The sequence below is a fragment of the Rattus norvegicus genome, chromosome 5, assembly GCF_021556685.1.
Source record: "Rattus norvegicus strain SHRSP/BbbUtx chromosome 5, alternate assembly SHRSP_T2T, whole genome shotgun sequence".
Taxonomy (NCBI): Eukaryota; Metazoa; Chordata; class Mammalia; order Rodentia; family Muridae; genus Rattus; species Rattus norvegicus.
Genome location: NC_141538.1, coordinates 65738527 through 65762165, shown reverse-complemented (window position 1 = coordinate 65762165; position 23639 = coordinate 65738527). Strand labels below are relative to the sequence as shown.

The 23639-nt window shown below is 46.6% G+C and overlaps 1 protein-coding gene and 1 long non-coding RNA gene across 10 annotated transcripts in view; one reads left to right on the top strand and one right to left on the bottom strand.

Moving 5' to 3' along the window:
- Positions 1-6744: 6744 nt before the first annotated feature.
- On the bottom strand, positions 6745-16739 carry LOC148005774 (uncharacterized). 2 transcript variants are annotated; one of them, XR_015620860.1, is made up of 2 exons: positions 15529-16739; positions 6745-6970 (listed from the first exon to the last, which is right to left on the bottom strand). It is a non-coding gene; the product is annotated as an uncharacterized LOC148005774 (long non-coding RNA). The 2 variants fall into 2 exon arrangements; XR_015620859.1 differs by lacking the exon at positions 6745-6970 and adding an exon at positions 11104-15221.
- A 73-nt stretch (positions 16740-16812) lies between these two features.
- Xpa (XPA, DNA damage recognition and repair factor) overlaps positions 16813-23639 on the top strand; it is a 44134-nt gene continuing 37307 nt past the window's right edge. For 3 of the 8 annotated variants that reach the window (XR_015619463.1, XR_015619462.1, XM_087547979.1), the window contains exons 1-2: positions 17007-17423; positions 20615-20725. Coding sequence is in view for 3 of the 8 variants with exons in the window: in XM_087547979.1 (XP_087404105.1) it covers positions 17195-17423; positions 20615-20725 (340 nt within the window). In the remaining 5 variants the exon portion in view is untranslated. 8 annotated transcript variants of the gene reach the window in all.

Sequence of the window (23639 nt, the reverse complement as noted above, 5' to 3'; positions counted from 1 at the left end):
TTAAAATGTCACTTTAGCTTTAAAGAAAAAAAGTCTCCTCAGGTGTAATCCCGGGCCACCCTTCAGAACCGTCATTGTGGAGCTGCTTTTGAGACGTCTACTTTCCCAAGGGAAAGACAGACAAGAAAATGCAAGTTGCCTCCCAGAGCAAATCCCTCTTGTCTTGTAGAGCCTCAGAAAGGTGAATCGGCTGTCGCGTCACCAGGTCTTTGTCGTCTGGCGAAGTGTGAAAGGGGTGAAGCCAAAAGACAGACCAGAACACCTGTGGCCATTATGAAAACCAAAGCCACCTCCCAGGCCTGGGTGGTTTTTGCTCTGAACACAGCACCTGCCCGATGAGGCTGAAAACCTAGCCAACGGACGACCTAAAGGGGCTCGGAGCAGTTGACTGAGGATTTAGGAGGATTTTGTAGTAAGCCCATCCATTCTGTTACATTCAAGTATCTAACTCCAGGAAGCCCAGGATAGCCACACTTTAGCATTGTGTGCCTGCCTGGGACACAATGTTAAAACATTCTAACTAAGGCAGAGAAAGCCTGCTCAGAAGGTGGAAGGAGGGCCAGAGATCCAGACCCCCCAAGCCAGACTTTCCAAAGCTGTCAGGGGGCCCCTGAAATGGACCTTATCCAAACCACACAAACCCTTGGGTCTCGACTTCTACATTTATACGGGTTCTCATTAGGACCACTGAGGACCAGTTTGCTTTTGTTTTTAAAACTTTTCAATTATGTGTCTGCTGTGGGTATATGCACACAAATGCAGGCACCCAGGCCAGAAGAGGGCATCTGATGCCCCCCCTCCCCAGCTGGAGTTCAAAGCAGTTATCAGCTGCCTGACATAGGTGCTGTTTCGTAAGAGCAGCGCACGCCCCCGACCACTGAGCCATTGCTCCAGCCCCGACAACAGGTGTTCTAGCCATGAGCTCAAAGTCAATTTCTCATATTATAACCAATCTGGGAGAAAAGACATACAAGACTTAATGAGGACGGCCCCATTGTCTGCAGTTTCTCTATTTCGGGAAGATCGGCATTCCCCGTTTCTCCTAGCCTGGGCCCCTCAACTTACAATGATTCCTAGACAGGCATCTTAGTACCCAGCTAGGAGGAGCTTTGTGGGACCCAAGTGGATTTAATGTGGAGACAGTTCTGTGCTGGGGCAAGATGAACTCCTGCCTCTCGGACACTTAGAGTCATCACGGAAGATAGTCTGTGTGCCCATCTGTTCCAAACACACAGTGAACATGGCCACTCCTCCTGGATCTCAGACTTGCTATTACTCGTACCTCTTTTTTTTTTTTTTTAAGATTTATTTATTTATTATATATGAGTACACTGTAGCTGTCTTCAGACACACCAGAAGAGGGCATCAGATCTCATTACAGATGGTAGTGAGCCACCATGTGGTTGCTGGGATTTGAACTCAGGACCTCTGGAGGAGCAGTCGGTGCTCTTAACCACTGAGCCATCCCTCCAGCCCACTCGTACCTCTTAGAAGGTAGTCCTGCTTGCATCTGGTTAGTTTCTCTGCTTAGGGATCACAGAGATGGCTCCCTGATGAACAGCATGGATTCCTCCTCAGTGTGATCCCAAGAATCTTCCAGAATCTTCACCGTGGAGCTGTTTTTGAGACTTCTGCTTTCGCAGGGGAAAGATAGACAAGAAAATTGCAAGTTGCTGTCCACGGCAAATCCCTCTCGGCTTGTAGAGGGAAACTTAAGGGTTCTTTGGGAACTTGGTTGGATGGTGTTATGCTGAGGCAAACATGCGAAGGAACATTTAGCTGAAGCAGACCCGAGTGAAAGGATGTTCTAAAGCAAGCATGTGAATGTAGGGTTATGTGGGGGCACTGTGTCTGCCCCACCACAGGACACAGGAGTTCTGACTGCATTTACCCCATGTGGTCACCACCATCGGGCTGTAGAGAAGCTTCAGGACACTGCTGTAGGAGTGGGGGAAATGCAGTCTGAGGCCAGGGGCAGGGGGGGTCCCAGGCCTGTGGAGAGGCTGGGAGCATCTGTTTCTCAGGCTCTCAGGAATCCAGGCACTGCTGGGAGTCTTATAAGAGTTGGGAATGGAATGGGAACCCACTGATTGGATCTAGCTTAGCACTGAGGGGGAAAAGAGGGGGGCTCCAGCTGGTCCCCCGGGGGCAGGGGGAGTTTTGGCTTGACAGCGTCGTCGGCTTGAGCTTGGCGGTAGCCATGGCTGGGAGTGCAGAGGCCTTCTATAGGAGATTAGATAGTGACTCTATAGACAAAAGCCTTCTCCATTGCTCCCCACAGTGGATCCCTATGAAAGAGGCAGTCCATGGTTTTAAGACATTTATTGTCATGGCGGAAAGTGGATGAGTAAAACCATACCCCATTTCTCAGGGTGGGCCTGAGATTAAATACACTTTGCTGGAAGGAGTGTCTGGGAAGGGAAGCTTAATGGCTAAGCCTCCAGGACTTCAGGTACCTCATTATAATGGAGATCTGTCTTGAGTTTATGTGACTTGTGGTCCTCTACCTGCAGAGAGGCTTGGGGCGTTGCTCCTACTTGACTGATGGGCACAAATCTATGGAGGGCTGTGGCTAGCGACAGGGGTCTGCTGCCTGGGGGTCAGGCAAAACACCTACCGTCTATCTCTTCAGGGTCATCGGGGCTTCCAGCCTTAGTTCAACCAGGAACCAGGCTGCCTTTTTGGGTCCCACATGTGAAAAGACACAGGATGAAGGATTCTTTGCTGGACAAACATTCACTGGTCTACCTTACATTGTGTAGTTGAGCTCCATTTGTCAGGACTCTATAGAGAGAAATGTACCAAAAACCTTCTGGTGGCGTGCTGCAGTTTCTTGCCACTTCTGCAGATTCCAGCTAATTGGCAGAGTGACGTCAGTTGAGACAGATGTGCACCTGCTGAGATAAGAAGCTGGTCCCTGTTGGCCCTGGTCCCTCCTGCTGACTTGTGTTGAGACTGAAGCCCAGCTGTTCCTGCTAGATGGGACCAGTGCTGCTGATCGTGCCTGCTGTCTGGACTCTACCAAACTGGACTGCTGGAGCGTTGGCGAGTGGATCAAGCTGTCACCGATAACTTGTAAACTGAACTGCTGATTTCCAGAGTTGCTCCCAAGAACCATGTCTAAACAGGTCCACTTCCCCTGTACACTTTCCTTCCCAGTACCTCTGGTGGGTGGTGGGCTAGAAGGGAAACATTTAAGAACCATCATTGAAAATAGGTTTTGGAAAAGACGGAAGTTACAACATGCTGCTCTTCCAGAGGATAGAGATTTGGTTCCCAGGATTCACATTGGGCCTCTCACGACCACCTGCAACTTCAGTTCCAGTGCGTCTGATGGCTCTTCTGGCCTCCTTGGGCATCTGCATGCACATGGTGTGTGTGTGTGTGTGTGTGTGTGTGTGTGTGTGTGTGTGTGTGTGTGTAAGAAAGAAAGAAATCTTTAAAAATTTTTTTTGCTTATACAATTATCACATATAAAGATCGACTCAAAAAATACTGCTAAAATGTTGAATCAGTAAATACATAAAGTTACAAAGTAAGATTTTAACTATGTAAAAACTGAATACATATAAAGAAAGACTAATGAGAATAATTGCAGGGTTTGTTTTGGGGAACAGATAATAGATCTTTCTGCTTTTCTATATTTTGCTAAAAATTTGAAAGGGTTCATGCTGAACAAAACTCCAATCTGAAACCTTTTAATAGTCTAAACAGAAAATCTATTTATGTGCATTTGTGAAAGTCGCACTTAACAATGTCATGAAAGTTAACGATGATGCTGCTGAGAAGTTTGAAAGTACGTTATAAGTTGATAATAATAACATGTAAGAATGTTGACATAAGAATATAAGAATATTAAGATGTATAAGAATGATTTCAAGACTGAGTCACCCAGGAATGCATTATAGAGAATGTATATCAACAACAATTTTCTTGTACAAAAAGACAGCTCACGACCTATTTTATACATTTAAACACACAACACGGGGCCTGGAGAGAGAGCTCAGCCGTTAAGCGCACTGGTTGCTCTGACCCAGGTTTGGTTCCCAGCACTCCCGTGGTTGGTTACATCTGTCTGTGACTTGCGTTCCGGGAGTTCTGATGCCCTCTTCTGGCCTTTGCAGGCACTGCAGGCACATGTTGCATCGACACACATGGAGACAAAACACCTGCACACACAAAAATAAATCTTGAAGAATATGCTAATGATTCAAAATACTGCAGCTGTCACTGTATATGATACAGTAAAGGCATATAATACAGATTTATTTTCTTCCCCTCCCCTGCTGATAGGCTCTTCTTCTGTAGTCCCGTCCCTCTGGAACTCAGTGTGTAGCCCAGCTGAGTTGAAACTCACAGTTCTCATGCCTCAGCTTTCACATATCATGATTACAGATGTAAGCCACCACACCTAGCTTAGAAATGAATGCATTTTCTACCTCACACTAAGTCCTCAGAAAGGTCTGTCTCGAAGAGGTCTTGAATGTTACTTGTTCAGTGGTCAGATGTACTTGGTAAACTCTAGGAAAAACTCAACTGGCCCATCCTTACTTGTCACAGTCAGTTTCTAAGAGAGGTGTGCAATATGGAGCCTCTGTTTGAAGCAGTTAGCAGAAAATCTTCCTCCCGTGCAGAGACCCGCGTGGGTGCGCAGTCATAGGCGTGGGGAGAGCTTTGCCAGCCTTTCAGTTTCGAGGCTGTGAAGCAGAGAGTTTGCCTATCTGTTGTCACGAAGGGGGTATTTTATGATGTCGTTGAAGCACCCGAAAAACTGAATAAACCGTTTCAACCAGTCACGTTTCACAGAGCCCAAGCCTAGTTCCCACCCTTGGGCTGCTTCATCCTGAGCTGTTCCCTTGCAGGAACCGAGGCACCGAAAGGCCAGAGGGACTTTTCAGCTTCCTGGAAGGTTCCAGGCTTGGCTCTCCTTTTTAAGTGGCCCAGGAATGACATGACAGGTAACCCTGTAACTCCCCCTTGCACCCTCACCCCATATGCACACCCTTTGCTGGCATGCGAGACACGCTTAGAAAGGGGAGGAAAACCAGAGCTACAAAACCCACATTCCTTTGAAGGGCTGTCTGTGTACACACCTTGGACCTTTGACTCTCTCTCCCTGGGGAACAGGGGATTTGGAGACCTTTGCTGGGGGGAGGGGGTGTGCCATAATGGTGCTTACATATTCCTATTCCGTGAGTTTCCCATCCTGGGAGTTTGTTCAGCTTTTGCCCTTTTGGGATTTTTTTTTTTTTAACTTCCAAAATTGGGCAAAAGTGGGCCCCAAGTCTTGGCTAACTTCATGGAATCATAGAACAAAATGGTGTCCTATGCCCTTATGTCTAGTGTAATCAGTCGCCGCCATTTAACCAAACATAGCACCCATTCCTCCTAACCACAAAATAACAAATGTGATTTTAAAAAAATTTTCAGTCAGCTAATATTTTTATGAGAAGTTCTTACAAAAAAATAAGCCAGGCTTGATGATCAAGCCTGTAATTCCAGCTCCTGGGAAGGCTGAGGCATGCTGATTTCACGTTCAAGGCTAGCCTGGGCTACAAAGTAAGTTCAAGGGCATCCTGGGCTACAAAGTGAGTTCCAGGCCAACCTGGGCTACAAAGTGAGTTCAAGGCCACCCTGGGCTACAAAGTGAATTCAAAGCTAGCCTGGGCAACTTAGTAAGATCCCCATCTCAAAATAAACCATACAAGAATAAAGCACACAGAAAGGAGTGGGGATGTAGCTCAGTGGTAGAGCGCTTGCACAGTGTATGTGAGACCCCGGGTTCAGCCCCTCTCACCACGAAGAGAAATAACAAATAATTGCTATGATTGGCTAAAGCCGAGAATGCACCTTCATAGAAGGAACAATACAAAAGGCCAGTACATGTATTCTGGGACAAATCTCGAGATCGAACCCATCCTGGTGCGTGGTAGGTGAGTGAGTAAGCACTGTACCACTGAGCCATGCCCTCAAATGATAGCGCTTGAGTTTACCAGTCGTGTTCTGAGAAGGGTGCTCAGGCTTCATGAGAAGGCGGGAGGATAAGGCAAAGAACTGCCTCTAGGAATGTGGCTTCCTAACTGTGCGGTGACGTGCTATTAAAATAGATGTGGTGGTTTAGAATGCAAACAATTAGAACTCTTACGTTGGAGATGAGAGGTAAATTAGGGGAGCCAGGGTTTTTGTTTTGTTTTTGAGATAATTGGCTTTTACTGCCAAAGCTGAACACATGTATTGACTGTGACTTAGCAGTTGTATTCCCAAGTATGTGGTTAGCAGGGTACACAGATGCATTCGCTGGTGACACTGGAGGAATGTTTACGCCAGCTACAATAGCCCAAGTCTGGAAATAGCCCACATGTCCATCAACGGTAGAATGAAGAAAGAAATCGTGATGTATTTATACAGCGGTATACTATATGTGGTGCCCAGAGTAAATATTATATGAGACAGAGTTATTATATGTAACATGACTGGATTCCATTCACCTACTCATGAATGGAAGAAAATAATCGTAAAAGCTGGGGCCAGCCACGTGGTGCTCGCTTAGAAAGCCCATGAGCTGAGTTTAATCCAGAATCCACTGAAAGGTGGACGGTGAGAATGGACTCCGCAAAAATCCTCTTGTCTTCTCATGCCACAGCAAACACACACTCACATAAACACCACAATACACATGTGCCACACGCACACACGCATGCACACATGCACAATACTAAAAATATAAACTTCAAACCCCACAAATGTTGTACAACTATATAATGTTCCAACAATGGGGAAGAACGGAAATGAGAAGTTAGATCTTTTGAGGGGACCCATAAGTGAGAGACGGTCCAAAGCCACTTCCAGGACACTGGAAATTCTCTTTTCTGCATTGTGCTGGCTATGAAATTAGGCAGCGTGTAGCCATGCTGAGGCTGTATTTGTAGACCTGGCATGTTTCCATTTATGCTCTGCTTCAGTCGAAAGCCTGTGAAAATGACATCAGAGAAACATTTTAATGACATGGGAAGACAAGCTGTCACGTTATAGAAAGTAGGTTGATACGGACACAGATTGTCTGGACAGAATGCCTGCAGTTTTTGCTCTAAGGGAGCCTCACATGCATATGCACACCATCTTATACATAATATATTTATGTATAACATCCATATGCATAATGTCTTCATCCATAACATCTTTAGGATAATGTATAAATCAGTGATCAAAGTCACTGATTCGGGGATGAGATGTGGAGAATTTTTACTTGATATTTTTCTCTTTTTGTAATCTCATGTGTATCCATGCTCTCAACATGATGCACACACAAAAAGATTAGATTACAGAAGCAGTTTATTTTGTGACAATAATGGAGTGGTGGTGTTAATATAAAATGGGAGCCATGTAATCTCTGGGCACCAAGTGTGTGGTTGAGTTTCACTTCCCTTTTGGAAGCCATCTGTATTTTTGCTGTCTTCTATTGCGATTTTTCTTTCCAGGGCTTGGGACCAAGGATATTTTTAAAAAACAATCCCTAAATGGCTGAACACCCCCCCCCCAGCAGACACATTATTCTTTTGTGAATAAGAAAAGTCATTGTTTGTAATTCCGTTTTAAAACCAATGATATCGACGTGAAATTTGCCACAGTGTACAATGAGGGAATTTAAAGCTAACAGCTGAAGGTCTTACAAGGGCATGTACACACCAGCAGTCGCTCAGTCAGGACACGGGACAGTCCCATCTCCCAGGAAGACTCCACATCCATTTGCAACCAGCCTTCCTTCCTTCTCTGGCAACAGCAGATCACCTGAGCTTAATTCCACCAGCTTTAGAAATTCCCAGAAATGGGAATTATGCAGTATGTATTCACCAATCCAGAACATATGAGATATGAAAGACTTCTTTCACCCGAACGATGTCTTAGAGATTTATGTTTTCGGACCGATAATTCATCACGTTTCATATATGATGTGTGTCTGTGTGTCTGTGTGTGTGTTGCGAACGGGGATTAAGGTCTCAAGCTCTCTGCTTTCTGATCAGCAGATTGAAAGCATCCCAGCCCTGAGCAGGCAGCTTCTGGAGCCTCTGGCAGCAGAGGACCCGCGTTTCCCCCTCCGCTGGCGCTGGCGGCAGCGCCTGTCTCAGGTGAGAGCCACCCTGCTCGCTGCCATTGTTCTGCGAGTGACAGCCTCCGGGGCAAAAGCAGAGCCGTCAACCTGAGGGCTGTCAACTGCACACAAGAATTCCTTTCTTTGTCAGGCTGGGTGGTCTCTCTCGCTGCAGCGGCAACCAGCACAAAAGGTTTGGAAAAGCATCGTGCTCCTGCAGGAAAACACGCCGCCACCCAGGTCTCTGAGAGCACTCCTTTGTGAGATCGGGATGAGCCAGTTCGCCCTTCCCTGGACCTGGACCAAATCACTACGCAGCCTGGGGAAGGGCGTGCAGAAGTCAGCCAGGGCCCGCTACTCCCAAACCTCCGCACCTGGATGCTGTCCCGCCTTGATTTCTACCAGGTCCTTGGTGATAGACAGCTAGAAGGTTCCCTCAGAGGTACCCTGGCCTCAACAGTTTGGTCTCCAAGAAAGGAAGAGTTCAGACACAGACTGCCATTGCGAAGGTTAAACAGCCCCCAAATCCCATCCAGGACAAGAACCCAAGTACCGAGCTTTCCCCCGTTGACCTGCTATTTGTGCCACTCCCGATCTGCTTGTTTTAGATGATGGCTCCCAAGTGCAGTGCAAAGTGTAATTCCATTTATAACTTCCCAGCCAACTCGGAGTGCGATCACTAGGTGGGTCTCGTTTGGTTTAGTTTGGTGCCCCCTACTGGCTATGGCTGACAACAACCATTGCACCTACTGCCTGGACCTTGAACAAACCCGTGGGTACTTTGAACCGCATTTTATAGGTGAAGAAATTGAGGCTCATGGAGAAGACATAACCTGTTTAACTCACTGAGCTTGGTTAAAACTTAGCGTCGTCTAACGGGATTCTGTGCCCTGCCTCCTATTAGTACTTTTCCCTTTAAGGGTCTATAAATGCCTCGATTGTCACTACGCATACCCGGGAGTCTGCTGTGGCAAGAGTGGTGTTCAAGCCAAGCCCATGCTCGTGGCCCAACTGCTGAGCAGTGCCAGTCGGAGTGGTGAGCAGGGCTAGGAGGACCATGGTGGAGATGCTGGGAAAGGACTACAAGATGGTACATGTTTCCTATCTTTGGTGTCAGCCATTAGGGACTGAAGGTTTCACATAGAAGCCTGGCTTTTTATCTCCTCTTTAGCAAAGTGCAGGGCCTGGCCTCGTTGGGCCTGCTCTAGCCTGTCTCTTTATTGTCCTCTTAGACTGAGGGTGACTGGCAGGTACCATTTCACCTTGGGCATATGCTATTTTTCTTTTTATGAAACAAAAACAATAGCCAGGCATGGTGGTAGCTCACACCTGTAATCCTCCCTACTCCGGAGGGTGGGGCGGGAGGACAGAGAGTTCAAAGCCAGTCTAAGCAACTTAGTGAGGAGATCTTGTCTTGAAGTAAAATGTCCTGAAAGGGGTGTGGGTTGGGGGTAGGGTTGGAATTCAGTGGAGATACGCCAAACAGCACAATCAAAGTTGCAAACACGGGGCATTGACAAAAGCCAAATTCACTTTTTAAAGTCAGGTATTTATCAAAGAGAGAGCCCAAGAGATGGGAGTCACATGAGTTAAGAAAAATAGGACATTTCATCAAAAACTAAAACGGGAGGTCTGGGGAGATGGCGTGCAAACTGACGACCTGAGTTTGATTTCTAGAACCTATGGTGGAAAACAAATTCCCCAAAATTGTCCTCTGACTTCCACATGTGTGTGCACACAAACAACAACAATAATAACAATAACAACAACAACAACAACAATAATAATAAAGCTATAAGGACTACAATGTCACACAGCAATACCATTGGGCAGAGTAGGAGTGTAGTATTCTGACCATGAATAAGTACTTGGATCATATGGATGTTAACCGATTGTCACTTCACAATGTACAGGGCCTTGCTATGTCACCCAGGCTATCCTGGAACTCACGGTAATCCTCCTACCTCAGCCTCCCAAGTGCTGGGATTACAGTGCTAGTCATCAGGTCGAGTTCAAAAAAATTTTTTAAGATTTTTATGTATTTACTTCATGCATGTGAGTACACTGTCGCTGTCTTCAGACACACCAGAAGAGGGGATCAGATCCCTATTACAGATGGTTGTGAGCCACCATGTGGTTGCTGGGAATCGAACTCAGGACCTCTGGAAGAGCAGTCAGTGCTCTTAACTGCTGAGCCATCTCTCCAGCCCCTCAAAACTTTTTAAAATTAAAAAAAATATAACGAGAGGTCTAGAGGTGCAGCTGTTTGTAGAGTGCTTGTCACAAATGCTCAAAGCCCTACGTTTGAGTCTTAGCACCACATAAAACAGACACGGTGGCACATGACTGTAATCCTAGCCCTTGGGAGGTTAATGTAGGAGGATCTGAAGTCTGAGGCCATCCTTGGCTGTACATTAAATTTGAGGCCAGCCTAGGATACATAAAGAGGAAAAAAAAAAAACCAGAATACAAGTTTGTGTGAGGAAGAGAGGAATTTCTAAATGACGGAAAGATAAATGCCCAACCTCCCGAAGCTGTTTGCTGCGGTTCGAATCTGAAAGGCCTCAGACAGGTGGATGTACTCAACACTTCGTCCCTGGGAACTTGACAGGGCAGGGTCCCGCTGAAGGAAGCGTGTCACTAGGGATGTGTCTTTGAAAGTATATCTGGTTGGGGTGAGCTGCTCCACTCCCCCGAGCCATCCCCACCATGATGGGCTGCAGCTTTCCACACTGGGAGACAGAGAAGTAATTCCAAGCCCTTACATTGTCTGTACCAGGTGTTTTGTCACGGCGATAGAAAGTCGAACACAGGCTCCGGCCAGCTTGAGCCTAGCTCCCTGCACAGGGGCCTGGTGGAGCTTTCATGTCTTCTTGTCCATGTGGATCAGACCCTCACCCTATTGCACTCCTGTCTCTAACCTCGAGAGTTGGAGGCAACTCTGAGTGTGGTCATGGCTGGGAATCTGGGTGCTCTCACTGCCTGTGGTCACAAAGGCCAAGCAGAGACAGGGACGGTATCAGGCTATGCTTTATTCAGAGAACAGATAGTTCCTGAAGGAAGCGAACTTACATCTTAAATTTTATTGCATTTGCTCGTTTATTTGTGCATGCATGTGCCGTAGCACAGGTGACTTTCCTCTACCATGTGGGTCACAAGGATTGAACTCGGATCCTCAGGCTTGGCTGCAAGCACCTCTACCTGCTGAGCCATTTCACTGGCCCTAGATTACCAATTTAAAAAGCAAGCAAGCAAGCACTCCTGCCTTCCATCTCATCTCCATTCAGGAAGCTTTATAGAGACCGAAGAAAGGGGTGGGGACGAAGGCTGTCAGTTATTCCAAAGCTCAGTCTTGCCCCTCTGGAGTCACACTCGGGAGGCAATGTCTGTGACGCTCATTATCACCCTTTGAATCCCTTGCGTGCTGTGCTTTCTCGGAGCTTAGTCAGCATCTGGCAGTGTGAACTTTGAGCTTCTCCAGGGGCCGTCTGGGCTGGAAGAGGTGTGAGCTCCAAGCACGCAAAGCACTGATAGTGTGTTCACACTGGAGTATTAATAAGTACACATCGAGACTTCTCTGCCACTTGGAATACGGAATATGAAGGTGTCCCTATCTGTCCCTCTGTTCTGTATCCCTGGGTCTGGTAGCTGTTGAAGTGAGATGAATGTTCAGATAAATGGAAACAAAATGACCCTCCCCCCAGCCCACACCTGTGCCTTGGCCCCCACGGAAGTCCCTCGGAGATGTCGCACCCTAACCACTAATCTTTTGGATTGGCTCTTCCAGACTTTCTTGGTGGATACGGGTTATTTAGCTCTCTCCTCTGTACTCTGGCCACACAAATGCCTTTCTCACTCCCCAGGGGATTCTCTAGAGTTACTGCAGACTCCATAAGTATAAAGGAGAGCAGTTCTTCAGAATGTTCGATGCGTAGTCTCCACGCGCTTCAGCAATCCATGCCCGTGTCTGTATCCAACAGAGACAGCATGTGTGTGCCAGTACCCGGATGCTTGCAGCAGGGGTTTCTGTCCGTGGACAAGTGGATAAATAAAATGTATGTCCACCTAATGGAATGTTGTCAATAAAAAAAAAATGAAGCAGGGACAGAAACTGCAGTGTTGACGAATCCTTATGCTAATACGGATTGAAACTTTATACTACGTGAAAGACGCCAGCCACAAAAGACCATGCGCTCTATGATTCTGTTTATAGGGAGAATTCAGAGGAGGCAAATCTATTGAGGATGGAAGCTTGCGCAGGGCCAAGGAGATTGGAGACAGTGGCGGGGGGCTGGGGGGCTGGGAGAGGGGGGTGACCATTAACGGTTGTGAGGTTTGTTTCTAGGCTGACAAGAATGTTCTAGAATGGACTGCGGTGATGTTTGTGTAACCTGTGCCATACCGAACATGACTAGACCGTTTACTTTAAATGGGTAGACTGGAGAGCAGTGATTGCGTTTGAGCAAAACTGGAAGGCATCACCTGTATGAGAGATCTGTATTTACTCAGGGCTGTGTCTTCATTGGCTCGTGGTGGCTGCAGGGACATCCAACAGTTGGCTAGATGATGTCCACTCTGGGACAGCCCTTCTGGTTCCTGGATGTCAAAGGATTCTGCCTCAAGCCAAAGTGCATTCTGTACCATCCAGAGGTCTGGCGTCATTGGAAATGGATGGTGCTTGTTGGGGGATGGGCTGAGGGTGAGGGATAGGTTTCAGATGGGCAGAGAAGTACTATCAAGAAAGAGCTTCGAGGTGTGGAGAAGAGAGTCCTTTCAGATAAGAGTGTGACAGGTGGTCATGTGACCAGACGAGATTAGACCCGGAGCTCCTGGAGAGGAAGAGGATGAGTAATTCATTGCCGTGTGCTGGGTCCTCAGCCCAGGAGCTGGCTGGAAGCAGGTACATAGTGAACTCATGAATGAACTCCATGACGAGAGCAGACTCGAAGGCTGACTGAAAGAGCAGGGAGAGCATCCATCCGTAGGAGTTGAGCTCAGGTGCAGAGCAGGGAGGGTCTGCAAAAGGGCAGCTTCCTTCAGGATGATGGGGGCAGGTCCTCCAAAGGCTGCTGGGACCAGGTGTGAACTTAGACTCTGTGACAAGGAGTCGATTAATGATGTCTGAGCGGAGGCCTGGGCAATGCTGTAGAATGTGCTGTAGCCAGGCTATGGCTATGTGGAGGATCGATGTAGAGCCAGCATCGGGGCAGAGGCTGCTCAGATTAGAGTCAGCAAGGACTGAATGAAGCCAGTACCATCAGGGCCAAGGCAGGGCCAGAGGCAGAGACACTGGGTCACTTCCAAGGCATAGTGAAAACTCCAAAATGAAATGTATCTTCTAACTACTTTATTTGTTTGGCAGAGCGGTAACTATTAGAGGAAGCACTCACCAGTAAATCTAAGAGGTCTGTGGCTGGGAGCTGCAGCCACCATGCTGTGACGGTGATTGAAGGAATTCCCCCAATCATGGGTAACAAGAGATCAGGGACTCAAAAGTCCAATGCTCCACAGTGTGGCCGCAGTCCAAAGCTGTCAACGTGTGGACCCTAGACCATGTTCAGTGGCCTCTGATAGGCAGCAGTCGCTCTGGACCAGGCTTGAGATTGACACGGATGTCCCTGGGTGAGGGCCCTCTGTCAGCCACAGGGGAGATCCCAAAACACCACAATGGACCAACCCAGACAAGGCAGACCAGTGAAAGAGGTGTGAAAGTCTCATTCTCCTGGAGAGACTTGTAATTAGTGCTAGAGCTCTCACTTGTGAGTGTTTGGTCTCACAGAAGTTCTGAGCCAACTCTGTGCTTTACTTTTCTCCTCTGTGAAGCAGGACTAGTGAGTACACTCACTGAGTGGTTTTGGGGATCCTGTGAATTGCTGAATTCTGGATGCTCTAAACTGATCTGTGCACTCAGGAGGCTGAGATAGGACTGTGAGCTTGAGGCCAGTCTTCAGTCAGTACACACACACACACACACACACACACACACACACACACACACCCCACAGACACAAACACACACAGAGACACACACATACACACACACAGAGACACAAACACATACACACACATACACACACAGGCACACAAACACACACATACACACACAGACACACACACAGACACACACAGACACATACAGACACACACACACAGAGACACAAACACACAGAGACACAAACACATACACATACACACACACAGAGACACACACACACATACACACACAGACACAAACACACACACATACACACACAGACACAAACACACACACATACACACACACAGAGACACAGACACACACAGAGAGACACACACACAGACACAAACACACACAGACACACAGACACACAGACACACACACACACACACACAGAGAGAGAGAGAGAGAGAGAGAGAGAGAGAGAGAGAGAGAGAGAGAGAGAGAGACCTTGTCTCAAGACAAACCAAAAACCTTGTGTATACTCAGCTTCATGGAGATGTTGGCTGTGTTATTACTAAAACAGAGACAGAACTAGACAGGAACCTGAGCCATTTAGAGTGTCTCCCGTTACTCCTGTTAAACAGGCATGGAAGCAGGAACAAGATTCGGCTTTGAGGGGTTGGGGATTTAGCTCAGTGATAGAGCGCTTGCCTAGGAAGCTCAAGGTCCTGGGTTCGATCCCCAGCTCCGAAAAAAAGAACCAAAAAAAAAAAAAAAAAAGATTCGGCTTTGAATTTGTGTTTCAGTGCAGGTCAGATACACAACTAGGGCTATTTGACATAAAATTAAACTTACCGAGTTTAGCAACCATTTGCAAAGCAGTTCCTGTGTGCCATATTTGATGTGATGGCTCTGAAGTAACAGGGGACTGAGCAGTTCCTGCTCTTAATGCCATGAAAACCTGATCACAGATGTTCTTGTGTTGTGAGTGGCTGTCAATGATGGTCAAAGTGACCACATTTAAGGGGTAAAACCTCAGGGAATTAGAGGAAAAACAGCCCAGTCATACATAGAGAGGGGGTCCTGGCAGGGCCTTTGCAGGGTTTCTCACCCCCCATCTTCCTGGACTCCCTTCTTCAGAGGCTACTCTTTCAGTTCCACTGGGGTTTCAGCGCTCTCTGTCCTTTGCACAGTTTCCTCATTAGCCAGGATCTGTAAGGGTGGGAGGGGAAGGAGGTACAGTGTGGGAAGGTGGATGCAGTCATGAGAAAAGGCAAGGACATGGCCCCTGATTTGTTGTTCTTGCCCTTCTTCCTTTTGTACCCCCACCAGGTGACTCATGTGTTTGGCTCCGGGCAAACCCATAGCCTTTGTCACCCAGTGGAGTATACTGATCAGGGTGCGCACTCTTTCTCTGAGGAGGGAGTCTGCTTTGAGCTGAGGCGCCAGCTCACAGATCAGACCTGGTTTCCTGAAACTCTATCACAAAAATTCCCCGAGCCAAAGGAGAGGGAGTTACCTGGAAAGGGAGAGCAACGAGTTGCCAAGAGTTTCAGAATCCTGGGGCGTATGAAGCATTCAAGCTGCATCCTGAAACCTGTCAGATTCGATGTTTTGTCGGGGACAGGATTCTGAGCACTGGTCACCCTCAGAGGTTATTTTAGGGGGAATACTGTCACCTCATCCCCTCAGCCACCAAGTCAGAAATTCTCAGAGACTACGGTGGTCATCAGAGGTGCTGCTACTTAAGGCTTGGTGCCACAAGGGTGGGTGCGGTAGGGTGGGGTGGAGGTGGGGTTCTGGTGCTCAGATCCCCTGCTCTGGCCAGAAAATACATCCACAAAGTTGTGCAATCATCAACAGTGTCTGGTTCTAGAATTTTCATCACCTCAGAAGGAGGCCCCGTACCCACACTGTAATGTCTCCTCACAGTTACTCCTTAGTTTCATGCTCCAGGAACCTCTAACCTTTTTTCTATTATGGTGGGCTTGCCTGTTATGTGAGTTTCCCATAAACGCACCCATTTGTGATTGGCTTCTTTCTCTTAGAGTAACATCTTCAAAGTTCAGTCACGTCGTAGCCTGGATCGGTGCTTCATTTTTTTCACGGCTGAAGAAAAATAATTCATTGTATGGTAATACTATGTATGCTTTGTTTAGCCATTCAAAAGTTGATGGGCATTCGGGCAGTTTTTAGCTTTTGGTTATTGGGAGCAGTGGTGCTATGAACATGCCCCCTGGCACAGCAGTCCACAATACAGGGGGGAGTACACTGTGCATTTTTTCTCCCAAAGCCATCTTGCCGCACAGGGGGAGTTACTGCCACATCACATTCCCCCACTGGATGGAAGGTTTTCTGAAACCAGGGGTTTCGTTTCTATACAGGATGGCCAGTCTGTTGTCATGGGGCTGTCTGGCTTTCCACGTGGTTTCGACTTTGGCTCTCTACCCACGCCCCGCAGCTGGGTTTGGAGCTCATACTGCGTCCCACTTCTCTCTGTTGTCTTCCTGTTTTCTCATGCTTTTTAGCTGCCACACAGACATTCTTTCTTGATGCTCTTTTCCATGTTCTCTTTACTTTTGGACACAGGGTCTCATGTAGCTCAGGCTGGCCTGGAACATACTGTGTAGACAAGGATGACCTTAAAGTCCTGATCCTCCAACAATGCTTAGTCCAGGTTATGTGTCAACAAGTGCTTTACCATCTCTTCCGCCACCACTCCTCAACTGCGCAGGCGCAATGCCTCTCCCATCGTCTTTTCCGCCACTACTCCTAGACTGCGCAGGCGCAATTCTTTTCTTTTCTTTCTTTTTTAAATGCCTGATAGTGGAGGTACTTGTGGCTGCTAGAAACTGTTAGTGATTCGCGTGCGCTGTTTACGGAGTGTGTTAGCGATGGCGACAGCGGAGGAGAAGCGGACGTCACCGGAGCCCGCGGCCGCGGAGAAGCCCGCGGAGCTGCCGGCCGCCGTACGCGCGAGCGTGGAGCGGAAGCGGCAGCGGGCGCTGATGCTGCGCCAGGCCCGGCTGGCGGCGCGGCCGTACCCGGCGGCGGCGGCCACCGGAGGTGGGGGCCCCCTACGGGCGCGCGCATAGCCTTCATCCGGCGGGTTTGGGACCGCATCCCTAGCCTTCCCACTGCGTCTTGGCAGCCGACTCCAGCTCGGTGTGCGGGAACAGCTGTGCATGCCCGTATCTCCGCGGTCCCAGGCCATCCCTGTCGTGCCCTGTGCTTGGCACATCTATGGTGCAGAACTTTCAGTCTTGCAGCCATTAAACAAGCCTGCACCGTCTCCCACTCCAGCACCCAGTAGAACTGCCCCAGACCCAGTCTTTTACATGCGCCGCGCCTGCTTTCCAGCGCAAAGTAGATTAACACCCGCAGAGCCCCGCACTTTGGAGTTGACACGGCTTGGTAACCTTGTTTTACTTAGTGGCATATGCCCTGGGTTCATTTTGGCTATACTTGGCATCTAAGGGTAGCCCCTGCCTTGCTGTTTTCCCGCTTTTTAATGCCCGTCGTGCTTTCGGCTGCTGGCATTTCTCTTGGGAGTAATTCACCTGAGTTATTTCTACAAAAGTAATTTACTTTTTTATCCCTTTCTCACGACTCCACATAGTGCGTGTGTTTGTGTAGTACTTGTTTTGGCAGTATGTTAATAAATAATAATACTAAATAATGCGTATGTTTTATGGCAGTTTGTACTTTTAGACTTGCCATTGAATTTGTTACTCTTGACCAGCAGAGCTGGTTTGTAGCTTAGATTTGAATCTTTCAAAACCACTTGAAAGTCCTCATATGCCATTTTGTAACGTAAAAAGTAATTTCCATTATCTTTGTTGGTTATAGTGCAGATCTCATAAGTCCGTATTGCAGCCTCGGTTTCTCATTATCCATATACAGATAGACACTGTTAGATACATGTCTCACCACTGTCCTTCTACCTGCTGGGAACATCTAAAGCCATGAGAGTTTCTACAACTTCAAACAGCCTGGCAAGTAGGGAGACAGAATCGTTCAGTTCCACACGAGGAGTCCAGAACATCGGGAAAACTAGAAGAGCAGAAGTAGTCTGTTGCTGAGACAGATTGTAACCAGAGCTGCTGGGGAGGCTGAGGCAGGGGGATCCTGAGTTCAAGAACTGCCTGGGATAGAGTTCCAGGTCAGCCTGAGCAAGTTAGGGAGGCCTCGACTCTAAAAACCAGACAGAGGGCTGTGGATGTAGCTCGCTAGTCGAATGCTTGCCTGGTGTGCTCAAGACCCTGGGCTGGAAAAAGAAAAGTAGCCTAGGGCTGGAGAGATGACTCAGCGGTTAAGAGCACTGATTGCACTTCCAGAGGTCCTGAGTTCAACTCCCTGCAACCACATGGTGGCTCACAACCATCTGTAATGGGATCAGATGCCCTCTTCTGGTGTGTCTGAAGACAGGGACGGTGTACTCATATGAATAAAATAAATCTTTAAAAAAAAAAAAAAGAAGAAGAAGAAGAAGAAAAGAAAAGTAGCCTAAGTTAGGCAAGGTTGGCCAGTCCACCTGGTAAGTTTTGTTGCCCTTGGAAACAAGGGAGTTCCCTTATTTTAGGGAGTTCTGGTATCTTGTTTGAGTACCCCGTTCCTCATTTCACTCACCACCCTGGGGAGAAAGGGGTTTCTCCTTCAGAGTTTATACTGAGTGAGTTTTCCCTTCAGTTTGCTGTCGTGGGAAATCATTTCTGTTCTTTGCTTCTGCAGCTAGATCCTCAGACACTTCCCAGCTAGGCTCACCCCATGCTCGCTTTCAGTTCTGGTTATTCTGATCCTCTTAAAGTGATTTTTTTTTTTTTGACAAGTGTCTAGTATAGAATCCTCAGAGTAAAGACTAGTTATTGCTACTCTCCTTTCTCCTCAAGGTTGTGGTCCCTGTCTTACCAAGCCTCGTGTAGAAAAGAGTTTACAGAGCGGGACTGGAACCATCCTCAGGAAGGCTTAAGGCTTTACTTTGGCTGCTATCTAGAAACTTGGGATTTGGTGTGTTTCCACTATTCCCAACCTGGTGGTTTACTGTAGATATATTGTAAGTAGAAATGTGATGTGTGCCCTATACCTGGGTAGCTCTCTGGAAGTCAGGCGTTTGGGGCCTGAGTATGGGGACGGAAGCTCCCATATTGCAACTCCTTTTGCCCGGTGTATCTTTTTACTTGACTTTTCATTTGTATTTAAAATCCTTTGCAAATGGTTAGTGAATGTAAGTAGGGAGATTAACTGCAACCAGGGAAGCAGTTTTGGAAACACTGTAATATATCCAGTCCGATCAAAGTCCCTAGTCTGCAGTTAGCATCTGAAGTTGGGCAGGCAGGAACTGAACCCACAGCCTGTGAGCTCTGACTAGATAGCATCCGATTGGAAGTGAGGGCCCCTGGCTGGAATTCACTGGAGAAATTCTAGGGGTATAGGTTTTTGTTGAATAGTGTTGAGTGGTTTGTCTTGTTTGTAATTGGAGCTAAGCCTCTGATGTGCTGCGAGCTTTGGGGTTTGGTGTGGATTTGTGTAGGTTGATGTCATTATGCAGGTGAGGGCTGGCACGAGTTAGGTCAAGGCCATGATTGGATGGTAAAAATTAAGGCTGGGACAAAGTTTTTGTAAGGCGGGAGAGAAGGGGAAGGAGGGAGAATCAAGATGGAGACGGAGAAGGATGAACCAGATTCGGGTGGCCTTGAGTTGCCAAGGTAGCTGGGATGGATAGGTGGGCGGTTTACATCCTTATCAACTGGTCAGTTTATTGTGTGGATGCATTGTGGATTGAGAATTTAACATATAAATCTCATTGTTGGGTTGCAGTTTGTTGAGTCTTGATTTTAACAGGTTGTTGGGAGTTTATACATAACTATTAGGGGACAGATGTTAGGAATGTAAATAGAACAGTGGCAGAGAGTTATGAGAGGGTAGTGGCTGCTGCGACCAGGGGGTGGATGCTGGGAATGTGAACAGAGTCCACAGTAAGAGAGCCTCCAGATAGGCAGTCTCTATGTGAAACTGGTGTGGCAATGACCTGCTTGGGTCAGTGAGTACTTGGGGGCAACATGGAATCCCTGAGATAAATTAGCACTAGTTCCTATGGCCCCACGGAGTCGGAACTAGGGAGAGTGAGACCACAAGAGTACACCCAAGAACCGGTTTTGCCTTTTTTTATTTTTACCACAACAGATTTGTTCTGGTTGTAGGAGAGCTCTTCAAAGGCCCCGTTTCTTAATATACAGTCAAGTCCGTCTCACCAGCTTCAGCCCAGGGTTCTACACTGTCTGTGGTTTTTGTTGTAGTGGGTGTGGCAGCCTCGGAAGGTTTTTCTTTGACTAAGGTAGGCTCTTGTGGCTATTTGCAAACACGCTCACATAGCCTTTGAGGGAGTGGCATTTTACTTCTTTCTAAGGTGTAGGTTTTGCTAGTTTGTTTCTTTGTTTGTTTGGTTTTTGTTAGTTTTGTTTACTTGCCTTGCTGCACCAGCTGGGATGGACCTTCAGGACAGTTTGAACGAGGTGGTAACATTGTTATCCTTTTCTTGTTCCCCGACAGGGGGATCTCTGGGCTCGCCTGGTTCAGCTGGTGACTCCTTTATCTGCTTTCTGTAGGCGTGACCAGCATAAAAGCAGCTCCCAAAGTGATTGACACCAAAGGTGGCTTCATTTTAGAAGAGGAGGAAGAAGAGAAACACAAGATTGGAGATGTTGTTCATGAACCAGGTAAAGCATTTAAGTGTTTCCACAAAGGAAGTATGGACATCTGTTTCCAATATAAGGGAACAATACAACTACCTATGTATATATACCTATGTACCTCATACATACACACATACATACATATATATTTATCAGTTTATAATGATAATTTTTATGTATGCTCCCTTATTTTTATGTATTTCCCATACAAGAACAAATTTGCTTACACATGCAATTTCTTGGACATTTAATATTAGGAAGCACTACAAAACAGGTTTAGGCAGATTTACAATTTCAACTCTCATCACGAACATAGGAGAGGGCTGACTTCCTCACATTCTGGCAACAGTTTTCCTGTCAGTCTTTCCGGTAGCGAGCCCCTAGTTGAACGGCATCCACTGGATACTAATGCTGTTAAACATTCTTATGAGTATTTGTTGCCCACTTTAAATTTTGGGGCAGTAGTTATTAAAAGCTTCCATATAATTTTACATTAAATTATATAACGGTGGTACAAAACTGTATAAACTCTAGGTACGGGTTTCCTGTTAGTTTTAGCATATAAATGGTTTGCTACTCATTTTCTCTTAGCTGAGGGTATCTTTACATTGGCCTGATGATGTATCTTTGAAGATTTTTTTTTTTTAATTTTAGCAACGTCCAATTAAATTGCCTTCCTTTTGTAAGAAAAAGAATATTTTATATTTGATATGTACAGTGTTACTCCCGTTCTCTGAATGTATTTGTATTCTGGGTTTACTAATATGTAGTTTATTTTTTGTTTTTCCTCCAAGACAGGGTTTCTCTGTGTGGCCGTGACTGTCCAGAAACTCTGTAGCTCCATAGAACAGGCAGTCCTTGAACTCACAGAGATCTACTTGCTTCTGCCTCCCAAGCACTGGGATTAAAGGAGTGCTACCAGTCCTGGCTATTCACATGTAGTTTTATTTTATTTTTTTTTAAAGATTTATATATTTATTATATAAAAGTACACTGTAGCTGTCTTCAGACACACCAGAAGAGGGCATCAGATCTCATTACAGATGGTTGTGAGCCACTATGTACTTGCTGGGAATTGAACTCAGGACCTCTGGAAGAGCAATCAGTGCTCTTAACCACTGAGCCATCTCTCCAGCCCCAACATGTAGTTTTTTTTTAATTTTTTTATTTTTTTATTTTTTATTTTTTATTAACTTGAGTATTTCTTATATACATTTCGAGTGTTATTCCCTTTCCCGGTTTCCGGGCAAACATCCCCCTCCACCCTCCCCTTCCTTATGGGTGTTCCCCTCCCAACCCTCCCCCCCATTGCCGCCCTCCCCCCCACAGTCTAGTTCACTGGGGGTTCAGTGTTAGCAGGACCCAGGGCTTCCCCTTCCACTGGTGCTCTTACTAGGATATTCATTGCTACCTATGAGGTCAGAGTCCAGGGTCAGTCCATGTATAGTCTTTAGGTAGTGGCTTAGTCCCTGGAAGCTCTGGTTGCTTGGCATTGTTGTACATATGGGGTCTCGAGCCCCTTCAAGCTCTTCCAGTTCTTTCTCTGATTCCTTCAACGGGGGTCCTATTCTCAGTTCCGTGGTTTGCTGCTGGCATTCGCCTCTGTATTTGCTGTATTCTGGCTGTGTCTCTCAGGAGCGATCTACATCCGGCTCCTGTCAGTCTGCACTTCTTTGCTTCATCCATCTTGTCTAATTGGGTGGCTGTATATGTATGGGCCACATGTGGGGCAGGCTCTGAATGGGTGTTCCTTCAATCTCTGTTTTAATCTTTGCCTCTCCCTTCCCTGCCAAGGGTATTCTTGTTCCCCTTTTAAAGAAGGAGTGAAGCATTCACATTTTGATCATCCGTCTTGAGTTTCATTTGTTCTAGGCATCTAGGGTAATTCAAGCATTTGGGCTAATAGCCACTTATCAATGAGTGCATACCATGTATGTCTTTCTGCGATTGGGTTAGCTCACTCAGGATGATATTTTCCAGGTCCAACCATTTGCCTACGAATTTCATAAAGTCATTGTTTTTGATAGCTGAGTAATATTCCATTGTGTAGATGTACCACATTTTCTGTATCCATTCCTCTGTTGAAGGGCATCTGGGTTCTTTCCAGTTTCTGGCTATTATAAATAAGGCTGTGATGAACATAGTGGAGCACGTGTCTCTTTTATATGTTGAGGCATCTTTTGGGTATATGCCCAAGAGAGGTATAGCTGGATCCTCAGGCAGTTCAATGTCCAATTTTCTGAGGAACCTCCAGACTGATTTCCAGAATGGTTTTACCAGTCTGCAATCCCACCAACAATGGAGGAGTGTTCCTCTTTCTCCACATCCTTGCCAGCATCTGCTGTCACCTGAGTTTTTGATCTTAGCCATTCTCACTGGTGTGAGGTGAAATCTCAGGGTTGTTTTGATTTGCATTTCCCTTATGACTAAAGATGTTGAACATTTCTTTAGGTGTTTCTCAGCCATTCGGCATTCCTCAGCTGTGAATTCTTTGTTTAGCTCTGAGCCCCATTTTTTAATAGGGTTATTTGTCTCCCTGCGGTCTAACTTCTTGAGTTCTTTGTATATTTTGGATATAAGGCCTCTATCTGTTGTAGGATTGGTAAAGATCTTTTCCCAATCTGTTGGTTGCCGTTTTGTCCTAACCACAGTGTCCTTTGCCTTACAGAAGCTTTGCAGTTTTATGAGATCCCATTTGTTGATTCTTGATCTTAGAGCATAAGCCATTGGTGTTTTGTTCAGGAAATTTTTTCCAGTGCCCATGTGTTCCAGATGCTTCCCTAGTTTTTCTTCTATTAGTTTGAGTGTGTCTGCTTTGATGTGGAGGTCCTTGATCCACTTGGACTTAAGCTTTGTACAGGGTGATAAGCATGGATCGATCTGCATTCTTCTACATGTTGACCTCCAGTTGAACCAGCACCATTTGCTGAAAATGCTA